Source organism: Zingiber officinale, chromosome 8B (genome assembly GCF_018446385.1).
Source record: "Zingiber officinale cultivar Zhangliang chromosome 8B, Zo_v1.1, whole genome shotgun sequence".
Taxonomy (NCBI): domain Eukaryota; kingdom Viridiplantae; phylum Streptophyta; class Magnoliopsida; order Zingiberales; family Zingiberaceae; genus Zingiber; species Zingiber officinale.
The window spans coordinates 85,906,987-85,921,065 of NC_056001.1; the positions used below are offsets into that span (position 1 = coordinate 85,906,987).

General features: G+C 40.7%; 1 protein-coding gene across 1 annotated transcript; it reads right to left on the reverse strand.

The window, feature by feature from the left end:
* Positions 1-5,712: 5,712 nt before the first annotated feature.
* LOC122016578 (BSD domain-containing protein 1-A-like) lies at positions 5,713-7,377 on the reverse strand. The gene has a single exon (XM_042573930.1). The coding sequence runs from the start codon at positions 7,268-7,270 to the stop codon at positions 5,876-5,878; it is 1,395 nt and encodes a 464-aa protein (XP_042429864.1). The 5' UTR covers positions 7,271-7,377; the 3' UTR covers positions 5,713-5,875.
* Between the last annotated feature and the right edge of the window lie 6,702 nt (positions 7,378-14,079).

Below are 14,079 nucleotides of genomic sequence, written 5' to 3' on the forward strand. Positions count from 1 at the left end.
TATTGTAGTGTGGTTATGACCTTTGCATTTACTCGAGCCTTCTTTGAAATGTCTTTCAACGAATCCTTGGTTGGAAAAGGTGCTCCATGTAAATCCAATGGTTTTTCAAACTCATCTACAATAATAAATTAATTTTCAATATCATTCATTAGATAATACTCCATCCTACCTTTCAAATATGCAAAGTCATTACCGTCGAAGAAGTGGTCGAGCGGTGTTATATCCCTCTTGTAATGTCATCTTGAAGCTTCGATTGAAGGTTAGTTCTTCTGAGGTAAGCCTAGCTCCGATACCACTTATTAGAACCTTTGTGTCTGGCTAGAGGAGGGTGAATAGCTTCTCTTCGATTTTTACTTGCAACTTTTAGCAGAAGCAAAAACAATGGAAGTACTAGAATGAAATAACAAGAATGCAACACTTACTCCTTGATTTACTTGATCTTCATCTCCTTAAGGTGATTAATCCAAGGGTCCGCATATAAACGATCAAGCTTCCACTATGGTATTCTTCTTCTTGAATCAAACATGAAGTGGAGAAACCTTTAACAAGATGAATTCTTCCTCTTACAAGACGAAAGAATAAGTTTGGGCGGAAGAGATTGAGAATATGGAAGCTTGGAGATCACTTGGAGAGCTAAGGATGTTTTAGCATGAACAAATTTTTTTTCTCCAAGCTCTAAAAACTTCCTTTATACTTTTCCATAGACATTAGTCGGTTGGTGTTCACATCAATTGATTGATGAGTTTCAACGGCACTCAAGAATTTATGGGATTTTCTGTCGTCGGAAGCTTAACGATCACATATTAGTCGATTGGTATTGACCATTAGTCGATTGGTAGACTGCAACAACTCTCTATGAGTTTTCGGATCAAGCATCAACCAACTGATACAAGCATCAGTCGACTGGTATACCTCAAAACTGAGGTTTAAGCTATTCAAGTATGATCCTTTTCATACTTGAAGCTTACCCTTAGTCTAGACTTATAGCTTGAAGCAACTTCCATCAGCCTTGCACCCTTAGGATGTTTCCGAGCCCATGACACCTCATCCTTGCACTTGCCTTCAAGTGCTTCCTTTAGCTTCGTCATGCCAAGTCTTCCTTTGCCAAGCGGCCACACCTCCTAAACTTCATTGTCAAAAGTCACACTCCGAGACTTCATCCGCCAAGACAAGCTTTTACTTTCCTTGCCAAGTCTTCATGCCTGAACTTTCCTTTGTACCTGTCACTCAATATTCATGTTAGATCACCAACATTGCCTAACTTAAACTTATTTAACCAAACATCAAAAGTAAATGATACTTGGAGCAAAATTACACCAACAAACTACTCACACTTATCTATATGATTCAGTCGAGTATGTGACCAAGGCATAGTAGATCACTGAGACACAATAAAACCCCATGCATATGCAGGATGCAAGCTCCCAAAATCGTCAATGAGTATACGGGGGCCTATCTATATGCATACTCTCTATGAACTTAAAAATACAGGCCCTTTGAGAATGTATACTCCACATCCTAATTCATGACACTATCAAAATGCAAAAAAAAAAAATAACCCGGTGCACGAAGCTCCCGCCATACGGCGTCCCAGGGAAAGATTCATTGTACGCAGTCTTACCCTGCTTTTTGCAAGAAGCTATTTCCAAGATTCGAACCCGTGACATTTTGATCACATGACAACAACTTTATCGTTACGCCAAGTCTCCCCTTCAAAATGCATACCTATCAAAATCCTAACTAACCTATATGTATATCAAAATATATGAATGTATGAGTAATAGGACACTATCAAAAATGTATGCCCTCAAAAATGATACCACCCCTGCTGTAATACATGATTCGAATATACATCAAATGCCCTATTGAATGAACCTGTACTTTCTTGAAGATCAACTCCGTATCAAATCGCATCCCATCAAATCTGCTGTGATTTCTTGCCCAATAAATATGATGCACTAAAATTGATATGGCAAGGTGGCAAGCCCTAGTTAAGATGAAGGTCCCCTGGTACTGAAGTATGAGCACCCATCACATACGCCAATATGTGCCCATCTCAGGTCACATATGTTGTTATGCCCTAACCCTCCCCCACAACTGGCTGATAGAACCACATAAAAAAAATACATGCTCCAATGTCTCCTCCTCCTATTAGCAAAAATCAAATCATCTATCCTTCAGATAATCCTTCCCAACTCTAGCACCACATTGAGTTATTTTATGAAATCTTTCATTGAAAAAATATACATGGATATCCTGCTATGTATGGTTAGCATTTCGAAGGTCAATGCACAACTTTCAACAAAAAAAATTATCAATGAATCCATTTACAACGATGAAAGAAATAAAGAAGGAATTGATGAAACAGATCAACATACAATGAACTTTATTTCGACTATAGAAAATATAGAAAAAGAAAAGGACTTTTCTAATCCTAGTAATAATTCAAATACTTATTACGATTTATCTTCCTTGTCCCAAGCATATGTATTTTACAAAATATCACAAACCCAATTACTTAACAACCATCACTTTAGATCTGTACTTCAATATCGCGGTACCCATCCTTTTATTAAGGACAAGATAAAGTATTATTCTATAACCCGAGGAATATTTAACTCCAAATCAAGGTATAAGTATAAGAAAATAAAGAAGTCTCGATTGCATTAGTAGAAAAAATGGCAAAAAAAAAAATCAATCAAAATGATACGATTCCCAATAAAGAATTAATGAAGTTTTCTTCATATAAAAAAGAAAAATAACCGAACAATTCATTACAAAAAAAAAATTCTAACCCTTCTGTCGCTCCAATTTGTGCAGTCTTCCACCAACCTGGCTATGGTTGTCAGTGAAGGGCTGTAAAAGTTAAAGCAGTCTCCCTTTTTTTTTCCTCTGAAGCAAAGCAAAGCTCCTCGAGGAAGAGTAGGGTAAAGAAAATTTTCAAATTCATAGCCAACCGTGCCCAGCTATTCCACAAAGTGTCATATGGGAACCAACCCAAAGGACTAGTTTTAATATATAGAATACCTTATGTGACAAATAATAATTAAGGTTCCCTAGTAGTTGAATATGCCAAGAAATGTGGGGAATGGGTGCAGAATTCAGTACATCAATATTCAAGCAAGAGGACTAAAATCTGCAGGAGCATTTTGTACATGGAATAACATAGATAAATTGTGCTAGATAATATCTGCATGATCCGATTTGATAGTGGCTCAAGTCTGACTAGAAGAAAGAGTGAATAGCCGACACATGAATGCAAATCATCAGTAATACAGAGGTGTACATGTGTATTCATTGTGTCAACGAGTATGTCAAAGTGGAAATAAAAAAAATAAAATAAAGATCACAACCCATAACACAAAGATGTAAAGTGGTTCGAAGACCACGGTCCTAATGCACGATCTATGAGTGCCTAGTGCGTTACCCTGAATGAGTTCCACTAGAATCACCCTCTCACAAGAGATATTGGAGCAATTCTCTTAGAATCCTAACCTTTAAAAATCTTGGTATGTTTACCCGCAACCTTGCCTAAGCCCTTGGGACCTTTGAGCAATATAAGCACTAGTTTGGAGGAGTTTCAAACTTTTTTGCGGAACCTTATAGGCTCAACACTCCCCAAGGGCTTATATAAGCAAGGCTCCAACTAGAAGTAACCTCTAGTCAATTGATCGATCACAAGTGACTCTTGGAGTGGAAATTTCTTCCAGCCCACAACTCAAGTTTCTAATTGTTTAAACTGGAATTCCTCTCAATTGTTGCTCACAAAGAAACATTTTGTTTATCGAACTCTGAAAGTCAATCGATTCCCTAGTCGATTGTAGTGTTCTAGTCGACTGAATCTCATCGATGGTCCCTCCTTCACTTAGCTTACCTACCCATAAACCTACACAAAGTCTTAGGATTGAGTTGATTGTAGACTATGATTCGGAACAAACAATCCTCGATCAAAGACTTTGAACCAAGCAACTAGGTAATCTACTCCTCTACCAAACTAAATGCATTATCCCGATGTTTCTGCCTAAAAGCATAAGCACCAAGATTATATTTCACTCTTAATCACTCACACTCTGATACCTCCAAGTCTTCAACCTTATTTGCTCCTTACTCTAAGTGCACATTGCTAGGCCACATCAAGCTCCCCGAGCTTGTTTCATGTCATCCAATCCTTCTCGCCTTTGAGTTCACCTTGTTTGGCCACCCTAGAGTCCACCTTGTGTAAATCCTTTGACCATTGGATGCACCAAGCTCTTTGAGTTTACTCCACATGTTATCCTTCTCTTCACCTTTCAAGTCAACCTCGCATTAAGCCTTCGAGTCATTGAACCAACTACTACTCAATACTCTTAGTCCCAAAATCTACCTCACTTGGCCTCCAATCTAGTAGATGCACCAGACTCAATAAACTTGCTCCATGTCGTCGCTTTGTCGCCTTTGAGTTCACCTTGTCGCCTTCGAGCCATCTTAGTTGAGTTAATAAGCTCTATGAGCTCCATATGCACTATGTCGTCTCTACACATTTAATACATACATCAAAAACATAGATAAAACCAAATTAAACCTTTTATTAACCACATCAAAATAACTCAATTGAACCTGACTATTTGTGGGTTTCCCTAGCAATATCGACGTTTTATTCTCTTCAAATAAAAACCATTTATGATTTTCCAAGTTCAATAAATTGGAATATTTAAAAAAAAAATCTATGAATCCTTTCAATATATCTCAGAGCTTTTTTTCACCACCACATACACTTGACCTTTAAGAGATAAGCTAATTGAAAGGAATAATAATTGAACATGACACAAAAAAAGAATAATTCGTCATATGAACAATCTTTGTAAATAGAGTCGTCTTTTGCATCCTACAACTTTTATTCAAAAACAACCTACCTTAGAGAGTTAATATGTGTAACAAAACAATTTAATATCTAAAAGAGATCATCTAATAAGAAAGATTAACAATTTCAAAGGTGTTTCCCATATTTAGTCTCAAATTTTTGCACCAAGACGAAGAGTAAAAATGCCAAGTTTCTTGATCTCACATGAATAGATCAAGGGAAATCACTCTCTTGTAGCAACATTGAGACAGACTGTAGACGTTGCTACTTGCCAAACCCTAGTATAATGTACATATATATGCCTAGCGACTTGATCAAGGATTCAAACAAAGGTACACCTAGACCAAATTACAGAATAAGGTTTTCACTTTCCATATTGCTTCTTTTAACAATGAGGTGAGATTCATAGGTTAACAAAGGAAAGGAAAGAATCAAAGAGTAAAGGTGTAGATTCATGGAACAATGGAAGAGAAAGGAAATATGATAAAAAAATTGATTACTTCCAATTGTGGAAGGGTCCCCCTTTATTTCCGAGCAATCAAGGGATTTCTGACTATATTCCCTAAAAATTGGATCCCTTTCTGTAAACTAACCAATTCACCCCAAGTAAAGGACTTAAGTTTGCATTGTTTAAGCTAAAGTTCAGTCAGTTAAGATATATAGGTAAACTAATGCCTCAAAATTCCAATATGATTTTGCAGCAAATTAATCACGGGACTCTTACACCTCAAAAAGTTAACATTTGTTCTTACTAACAGTAACATCTATGAGCACTAGAATGCAAGAGAAAAAGAGACAAATTGCATATTTAAAAACAGTACTGTCAATGCAAATTAGCAAATATGTATGTTCCCAATAAAGATATAGTGCACTTATTCAAAATCTATATTCTTTAAGGAAGCAGCACCTTCGTTTGCAATTAAGTAGCAAGCCTACAGGAAATTATTCACATAGTATTCACAGAATGAAAGAAGCAACCATTATTGGATAAGACAGATGCAAAACAATTGAAGTAAACATATTTATACCCACAAATCAAGGCTTGATGGGCTCATCATCGTCGTTGATATCCCAACTCAGATCCTCATCCTCCTCAGCAGCACTAAGCCTCTTGTGCAGGTCCACCTTGAGAACAGTAGAATTTGAGTCACCAGGTTTCTTCTCCTCCTCTTCTAGTAGATCCTCAATCTCATCCCACCCAAGATCTTCTTCCTCTGGCACAGAATTCTGGAAAGAGATGATTGAAAAATCACTGCACTTGGATGAGTCTGCAGAATCTATCTTCCCTCCAGTCAGCATTGTTTCATCCAACTTGGAGGTCATAGACTCAACTTTGGATTTAGTATCTTCATGATTGTCAGATGTTGATATCTCTTTCCTATTAACCTCCGCATCGGAACCCTTCAAAATCTCATCTTCAGATATCCCATTAGCTCTTTGCTCTCCTGAAGTACCTACTATTGACAGTGCATCCTTTTCTTTCTTCTCTTCTAGTTTTTCAGACATAGTAGCATCTCCGGTGGTTTTATCTATATTTTCCTCGTCATCATCAATGTCCCAGCTCAAATCCTCTTCTTCCTCTCTGGAAATCACCCTCTTCACGAGCTCTGCTCTTGCATCTTCAGCTTGCTTCAGCTTATGGACCTTGTAAAAGTACCGGTACCAGAATGTATCATAATCCACAACACTGGGAACCAGCTTGTTGAGAAAACCATCCAAAGTGTCATTCTCATTGCACAGATTTTCCATCTCCTCTTTCTTCATTGCCAAATCAAATTCTAATCTCCACTTGCTGAAGGCATCAGTGTCCTCTGGGTCTTCAGAGAAGGTACTCACATCCGACTGTATCACAAGCAAGAGCATCTCGAATCGGTTGTAAACCCTAGAAGATGCAGCGGAACTGGCCGGCAGCCTAGGTTCATCCAACACTTGCTCTTCTGGATCCTCGCCATCCTCCAGCGATAGGATCACTTCCTTGCTCTGGGAAATGATGTCAGCAGTCCCTCTCCACACCGAGGTGCCGAGGTCGTCGATAGCCTGCCCAACGGACTCCAGTGACTCCTGGGCCAAGGAGGCACCAACCTCGAGTGACCCTGGAATATCACGGACGGTGCGTGAGGCGATTTCACGGAACGCTGTTGTCTCCTCCTTAAGCCCCGTGCTGAAATCGGCCAGGTCGCGGCGGTACGTCTGGATGATGGACTCAGACTTTGAGGCGAATGTCTTGATTAGACCTCCGAAGATCCATCCTCCGGTGCCGCCTTCGCTGTCTTCAACTTCGTTGTCAGGAGAATTGGGACTAGGGATTTCTCCGTCATAGAAGTCCTCTCCTCCTCGCTCGTGATCGTCGTGGTCCAGATCGCTGCGGGGTGAGTTTGGCGACGTCGACGGGTCGGCATCCCCAGAGAAGACCGATCTGAAGAAATCCATGGCGGAGATAGAGATCTGTTGGTGTTGGGGCTAGGGTTAGAGCAAGAACATGTAAACACGATGGATTATTGATTCGTTCCGAAAAGTGTGAGTCGACTCCCATATTGACACAAGGTTTATGATGTTTTTCGATTCATAAGGCTATGTGGCTGGCTTAACTCGTGCCCCAAATTTTAAAATAAACATAATTAAAAAAAAAATTGCATAATTAAAATAAAATTACTCGTTTCACTTTTCAGGATAAATTGAATTGTTCCTTTATTTTATGTCTGTATTACGGTAATTTACCTAATGTTATCCGAGTTTATGACTAGAGCAAAAGTTATTTTAGTATTTATTAAACAGTGCATCTTTTTAAATATACTTCATGTTCTATTTTCTGATAAATTTAATATTTTTTAATTTTTATTTGTTTTCTAATACCTTTTTACTCACTTCTTTGCTCTCTCGTATGCATTTAACTTTTCATTTATTTTTCTTCTTCTCTTCTTCTCTCTTCCCCTTTTTATACGCATACATAAGAGCATCCATAATACTATAATGTAATAACATTCATCATCTCATCAAAAAGCATGGGGCTCATTGCCACATACTCATTATGTCACGTCCCAAAGGAGTCTCTGCCAGAAGAAATTCCGGCAACATCTCCCCTGTACGGGTGTCAATCTGAATCATTTCTACATGCACAATATACCTCAGCCACAGACGGTTGGAATATACACATAACCACGCAGTTTATATGCAGCCTACTCGGCTGATACAATAAAAACACAACCACGTAGTTATATGTAAAACTAACAGCCCACTCAAAATACAATGGACACACATACAAACTAAAAACGAAGACTGCTAGCCGGCTAGGCTTACACCACACAACAAAACAGCACTCCGGAACAAAGCCGGAACACAAAGCTAAATACACAAATTCGTATACCAAAATATAAATAAACAAAAGCGGAGACAGATCTTCTGATGTGACGTGGGGATCGGCAGGTAGGATACTCCAAGTGACTCCATAAACAACCTAGTACTTGAAAAATATAGTGTCCACGGGGGTGAGTTCAACAACTCAGCGGGTAACAACTGATATGCATAATAAAGAAAATAACAACCAGCACTAATCATGCGTACAGTCTCCTGATACAAGAAGGATAAATGCAACTGAAACAAGCAGGAGAAAGCTGTACTAACCAGGACCAAGGTATAAGTATAACAGGGTCATCAGACCGAGAGATATCAAAATCCTATATGCATGTCAAACATATGCATCCATCCAAATGCAACATATAAGTGCAGCAAACACAATCAGAAAATACATAAATGTATATGATGTCAATGACATGGTCACCCTTGACGCCAGTCAACCATGTCACACACAATGGTGAGACCGAGTGGGTAGGGCTGTGACAACCGTGCACTCTGTCATCACTGCTCCTGATGAGTGACCGAGTGGACGGGATGTTGTCGGAGTACACCTATCCTCCTACCCCAAATCATAAATGGGGGAGCTCAATGCTCTTATCTCCCGGTACACGATGACGGGGAGGAATCTCTGCCAGCTACCACGCTGCGTCACACTACTCATGAGCGGACCAACGGAGCCAAACAAAGTCCAACCGCCTGCCGGCTACCACGCTGCTACACTAGACCAGTGGAGCCAAACAGAGCAGAACTGTCTGCCGACTACCACGCTGAGTCACCAGACCAACAGAGCCAAATAACAGAACTGTCACACACCTGTCTGATATACCACTAACTCATGAGTGGTGGTGTGTGCAAATACATGTAACTGGCGATGTGCTCGACAATAATGGAGCAGAGTATCGCACAACATGCAATCATGCGAGATGATGCATGACACTAAACATGGCAATATCCTGAACAACATAGCAACATCCATATAAAAATATAAAATGTGTACCATAGGACAATGAACTAAATAAAAAATCCTAGATCCTGAACATAATAAATAGCATGGTTGTGTCACTACCTCTATAAGCATGTATAATCAGGTAAATACTAACATGATGTGCATAACAAATAAACAAACAAGCATGTAACAGATCGGGTAGTGATCAACCGAAGCAAATAAGAAACACAGTCATTGCTATTTCTTAAAAACATTACTATGCATATCAAATGACATTGTAACGACCGCCTCCTACTGACTAAGCTGTAAGGCCGATCGTTACATTAATCTGTGCTAACTATTCCATGACCATCATTAAACCTAGTTGCGGAACTGTACTATTTAAAATTTTGCTAAACTATCATCATTTCTTGGTTCTACATGTGCTAAGGGGTGTAATCTAAACTATTCATGACATATATTACATCCCCCAATGGTCAAGGAACTTAACTAAGAGTTTCTTGCTGATGTCAGGCCTCCCAATCGATCCACGGATCGATTGGAATGGCCGGATCGATCCATTGATCGATCCAGGTGGCTACTGTATGCGGAAGTCAGGTTGGATCGATCACTGGATCGATCCAGCACGCTACTGTGCTCGGGCCAATATTCTGGATCGATCGGCTGATCGATCCAGACTGACCAATCGATCCAGTGATCGATCCCAGAGCCTACTGTTCGCGACAGAATTTGCTGGATCGATCGGCTGATCGATCCAGAAGCCTACTGTTCGCGGTACGAACTCCCCAATCGATCGGCTGATCGATTGAGAAGCCTCCAATCGATCGACCGATTGATTGGGGTTTCTGATTTCATACCAGAACTCTGATTTCAGCACTGTTTCGTGCTAAATTCATACACGTGAGTTCTAACATGGCTATAAACATACTAACAACATTTAACTGACATTCTAAGCATGATTACTAACAATCTAAACAAGTCTTTCATGATTCATGCATCAAAATAACTAAAAATGCGGAAATAACGTTATATAAAACTAAAGTTTTAGTTTGCTAGTTTCTCCAAGATCTCTACTCCAGGTTCCTTCCACACACATCTTCATCATTGCATTGACCTCCAGCCTCCGTTAGTCCACCTTTCCTTTACCTTTATCTGCAGTATGAGGAAAAGAAGTATCTGTAAGCTTTCGCTTAGTAAGAAACCATCTACCTCACTAAAACATGCAATCGATGCAAATCATGCTTTGAAAACATGCTATTTGAAAAGAACATACTGAATATGCTAAACATGACATGACATACAACACATAGAAATAAAACTGATCATAGCAATAGAACTAATCATGAATTATCATGTTGTATCAATAGAAAATTAAACTGATATAAAACTGAGCTAAGCTAATACTAATCTGATGCTAAAGCCGACTGAACTCACATGACTAATTTGTGATGTTTGAAAACTATATTCATAAGTAGATTAAAATAATAATCAAGCTGCTGTTTGGGCCCGGCAACTATACTTTGCTGTGCGCGCATCCCTAACTAGACCCGGGTTTGCAAGTCCCGAATTTAGTAGGGTTACTAGGTTAGCTGAACCTAGGGACGACTATGGGAGCCCAACCCAATGGATATCTAATCCTGTACAGTGCCACTGAAAAGTAAAATACTGAACATAGCTAATATTTCTTGTCTTGCTTTTACTAGGTTATCTAAACCTAGAACTAGGTTGTCTGAACCTAAAGGCGACTGTGGGAGCCCACCCATTGGACATCTAGTCCTATAAAAGCTGTAGCAAGACCATATGAGCTGTAAAATGCTTTTATGGCATTTATCTAGGCTATTAAAATGCCTAAGATGGCATTTACCTGAGCTAAACATTTAATCGAGCACTTGGTGTGCACTAATGCACACCCTGTGTGCCTAAAACCGCATATAATTAAACTAATGCCTAAAAATCATACGGAAGCTACTTATACTGCAGGTGAGGGGTTTCTTACCTCCTGTTCGTAATTTCTTACGATTCTAATCGCTAGATTTTCCGGAGGAGAGATCTCTTCGACGATCTCCTCGCGTCTATGCGTTCCTCTCGCGGAGAAAAACATCCTCGTGTCGGAGTCGTCGCCGGAAGGTGTCCTTGAAGCCCTAGGAGAGGAACCCTAGGTTTGTTCTTGTGGTTGGCGCCGAGAGAAGGAGAGGGAAAGGGGACGGCGTGGCTAGGGTGAGAAGAAGGAAAAATCACGTTACAAAATAACTCTTCACTTATTAATTCCCTTTTTATATTAAGTGGTTAATTCGGCCCAACTCTAATATAAATTTAATTGCCTCCCTTTCCTTTCAGCATGGCCCTGCTGGGTTCAACTGGTTACTAGAATTATCCGTAAACCATAGGTCTCGGGTTCCATTCCCGCTTAGGCCGTTTTCGTTTTCTATTTGTTTTTGCTACTTCCGCTACTCTAAAAATTCTGTACAAATATCCTAAAATTCCAGAAAAATCATAGAATATTTCTAAAATAGTTTTGAGAAATTTTTGGGTGCTATAATCCCCCATACCTTATAAAAAGTTCGTCCTCAAACTTAGAATAACTCTGGGTACTTCTGTCTCATGCTGGCTTCTGTCTCCTATGTTGCCTCTTCTGCTGTGTGACTTTGCCAAATGACTTTTACTAATGGCACCTCCTTGTTCCGCAATTTCTTAACTGCTCGGTCTATTATCTGAATAGGCCGACTATCATAGCTGAGGTCTTCGCGGACTGGTACCGACTGGGGCTCAATCACCTGGGTGGCGTCTGGGATATGCTTCTTCAGCATAGAGACATGAAATACATTATGGATGGCTGACATATCCTGTGGTAGCTCTAGCTCATATGCTACCTTGCCAACTCTTCTAGTGATAAGGTATGGTCCCACATATCTGGGACTTAGTTTGCCCTTCTTCCCAAAACGTATTACTCCCTTCATGGGAGCTACTCTGAGGAATACTGAATCCCCAACTGAGAACTCTAAAGGTCTGCGCCGTGTATCAGCATAGCTTTTCTGGCGGCTCTGAGCTGTCTCTATCCTCTGGCGGATCTGCTGTATAGCTGCTGTGGTATCTGCCACTAGATCTGTCTGAAGTTCTAGTCCTTTCTGTTCACCACTCTCATACCAGCAGATTGGAGATCTACACCTCCGCCCATAGAGAGCCTCGTAAGGTGTCATGCCGATGGTGGCCTGATAGCTGTTGTTGTATGCAAATTCTGCTAAACTCAGATATTTGCACCAACTTCCTTTGAAGTCTAGGGCGCATGCTCGGAACATATCTTCGAGTACCTGATTTACTCGCTCCGTCTGACCATCTGTCTGAGGATGGAAAGCTGTGCTGAACTTTAACTTCGTGCCCAACGCTGACTGTACACACTCCCAGAAGTGTGATGTGAACCTACTGTCTCTGTCTGAAATAATGGTTCGTGGGACTCCATGTAACCTGACAATCTCCTTGAGGTACAACTGAGCTAACTGTTCCATGGAGTAGGATATTCTGATAGCTAAGAAGTGGGCTGATTTAGTCAACCTGTCAACTATTACCCAAATGGTATCAAAACCATTCGTGGTTCTGGGTAGTCCCACTATGAAATCCATAGAAATATCTTCCCACTTCCATTCTGGAATCTGAATATGCTGCAAAACTCCTCTTGGTCTCTGATGTTCTGCCTTAACCCTCTGACAGGTTAGGCAGGTGCTGACATATCGAGCGATGTCTCTCTTCATCCCAGGCCACCAAAAACGCTTCTTCAAGTCCTGGTACATTTTAGTGGAGCCTGGATGCATCGCATAGGGAGTCTTATGAGTCTCATCTAAAATCTTCCTGCGTAGTTCCTCCTGATCTGGAACACATAATCTGTCACCAAAATATAATTAGAGCTGTCAGACGGGTCAACCCGTGGCGGGGCGGGTCAACCCGTGGCGGGTTAACCATTTGGCGGGGCGGGGCGGGCCAACCCGCCAACTTGGCGGGTTGGGAAATTTCCAACCCAACCCATTCTAAGGCGGGTTGCGGGTTTGGCGGGCCAACCCGCGGGCCTATCAAAATTTTTTAAAAAATATTTCATATCTTCAATATTTTACTTCGAAAAAGTTTTCTACAATTAAATGTATACATAAACATATATTTTAAATATAAATGAACGCAAACGAATACTTATGTTGGATGAAAAGTACTATTTTTGTTTCAAAATTATAACAAAGAAAGATAATAAATTGGCCTAAAACTTAGCTTACATGTGTTTTTCAACCCGCGGGCCAACCCAAGCCCGAGCGGGCCGACCCGCGCGGGTCGCGGGCCTAGGCGGGTCGGCCCACGGCGGACTTGGGTTGATAAAATTCCAACCCAACCCGCTTAAATTGTTTGGCGGGGCGGGCCAACCCGACGGGCCCAACCCAAATTGACGGCTCTAAATATAATCCCCCGCTATCTGATATTCTGAACTCTCCACCTTCTGATTCTGCTATCCCTTGCTTGATTTTCTGAATTTTAGGATCCTGTTCCTGAGCTGTATGAAGGTCACCAAGCAAGGTAGACTCTAACGTCATAGTAGAGAGCTGTCCAACTATGAGTTCAAGACCGAAGTCTGTGATCTCCTTCTGTAGGGGCGGTGACATGGCTGCTAGAGATAATAGAGCAGCACTGGACTTTCTGCTAAGTGCATCTGCTACCCTATTCGCCTTTCCTGGGTGGTAGAGGATGTCTATATCGTAGTCCTTGACCAGTTCTAGCCATCTGCGCTGTCGCATATTCAGATCCTTCTGAGTGAAGAAGTACTTCAGACTCTGATGATCTGCATACACTCCGCACTGAGCTCCATACAAGTAATGTCTCCAAATTTTGAGGGCGAACACCACTGCTGCAAGCTCAAGGTCATGAGTGGGGTAATTCCTCTCATAATCCTTGAGTTGTCTGGAGG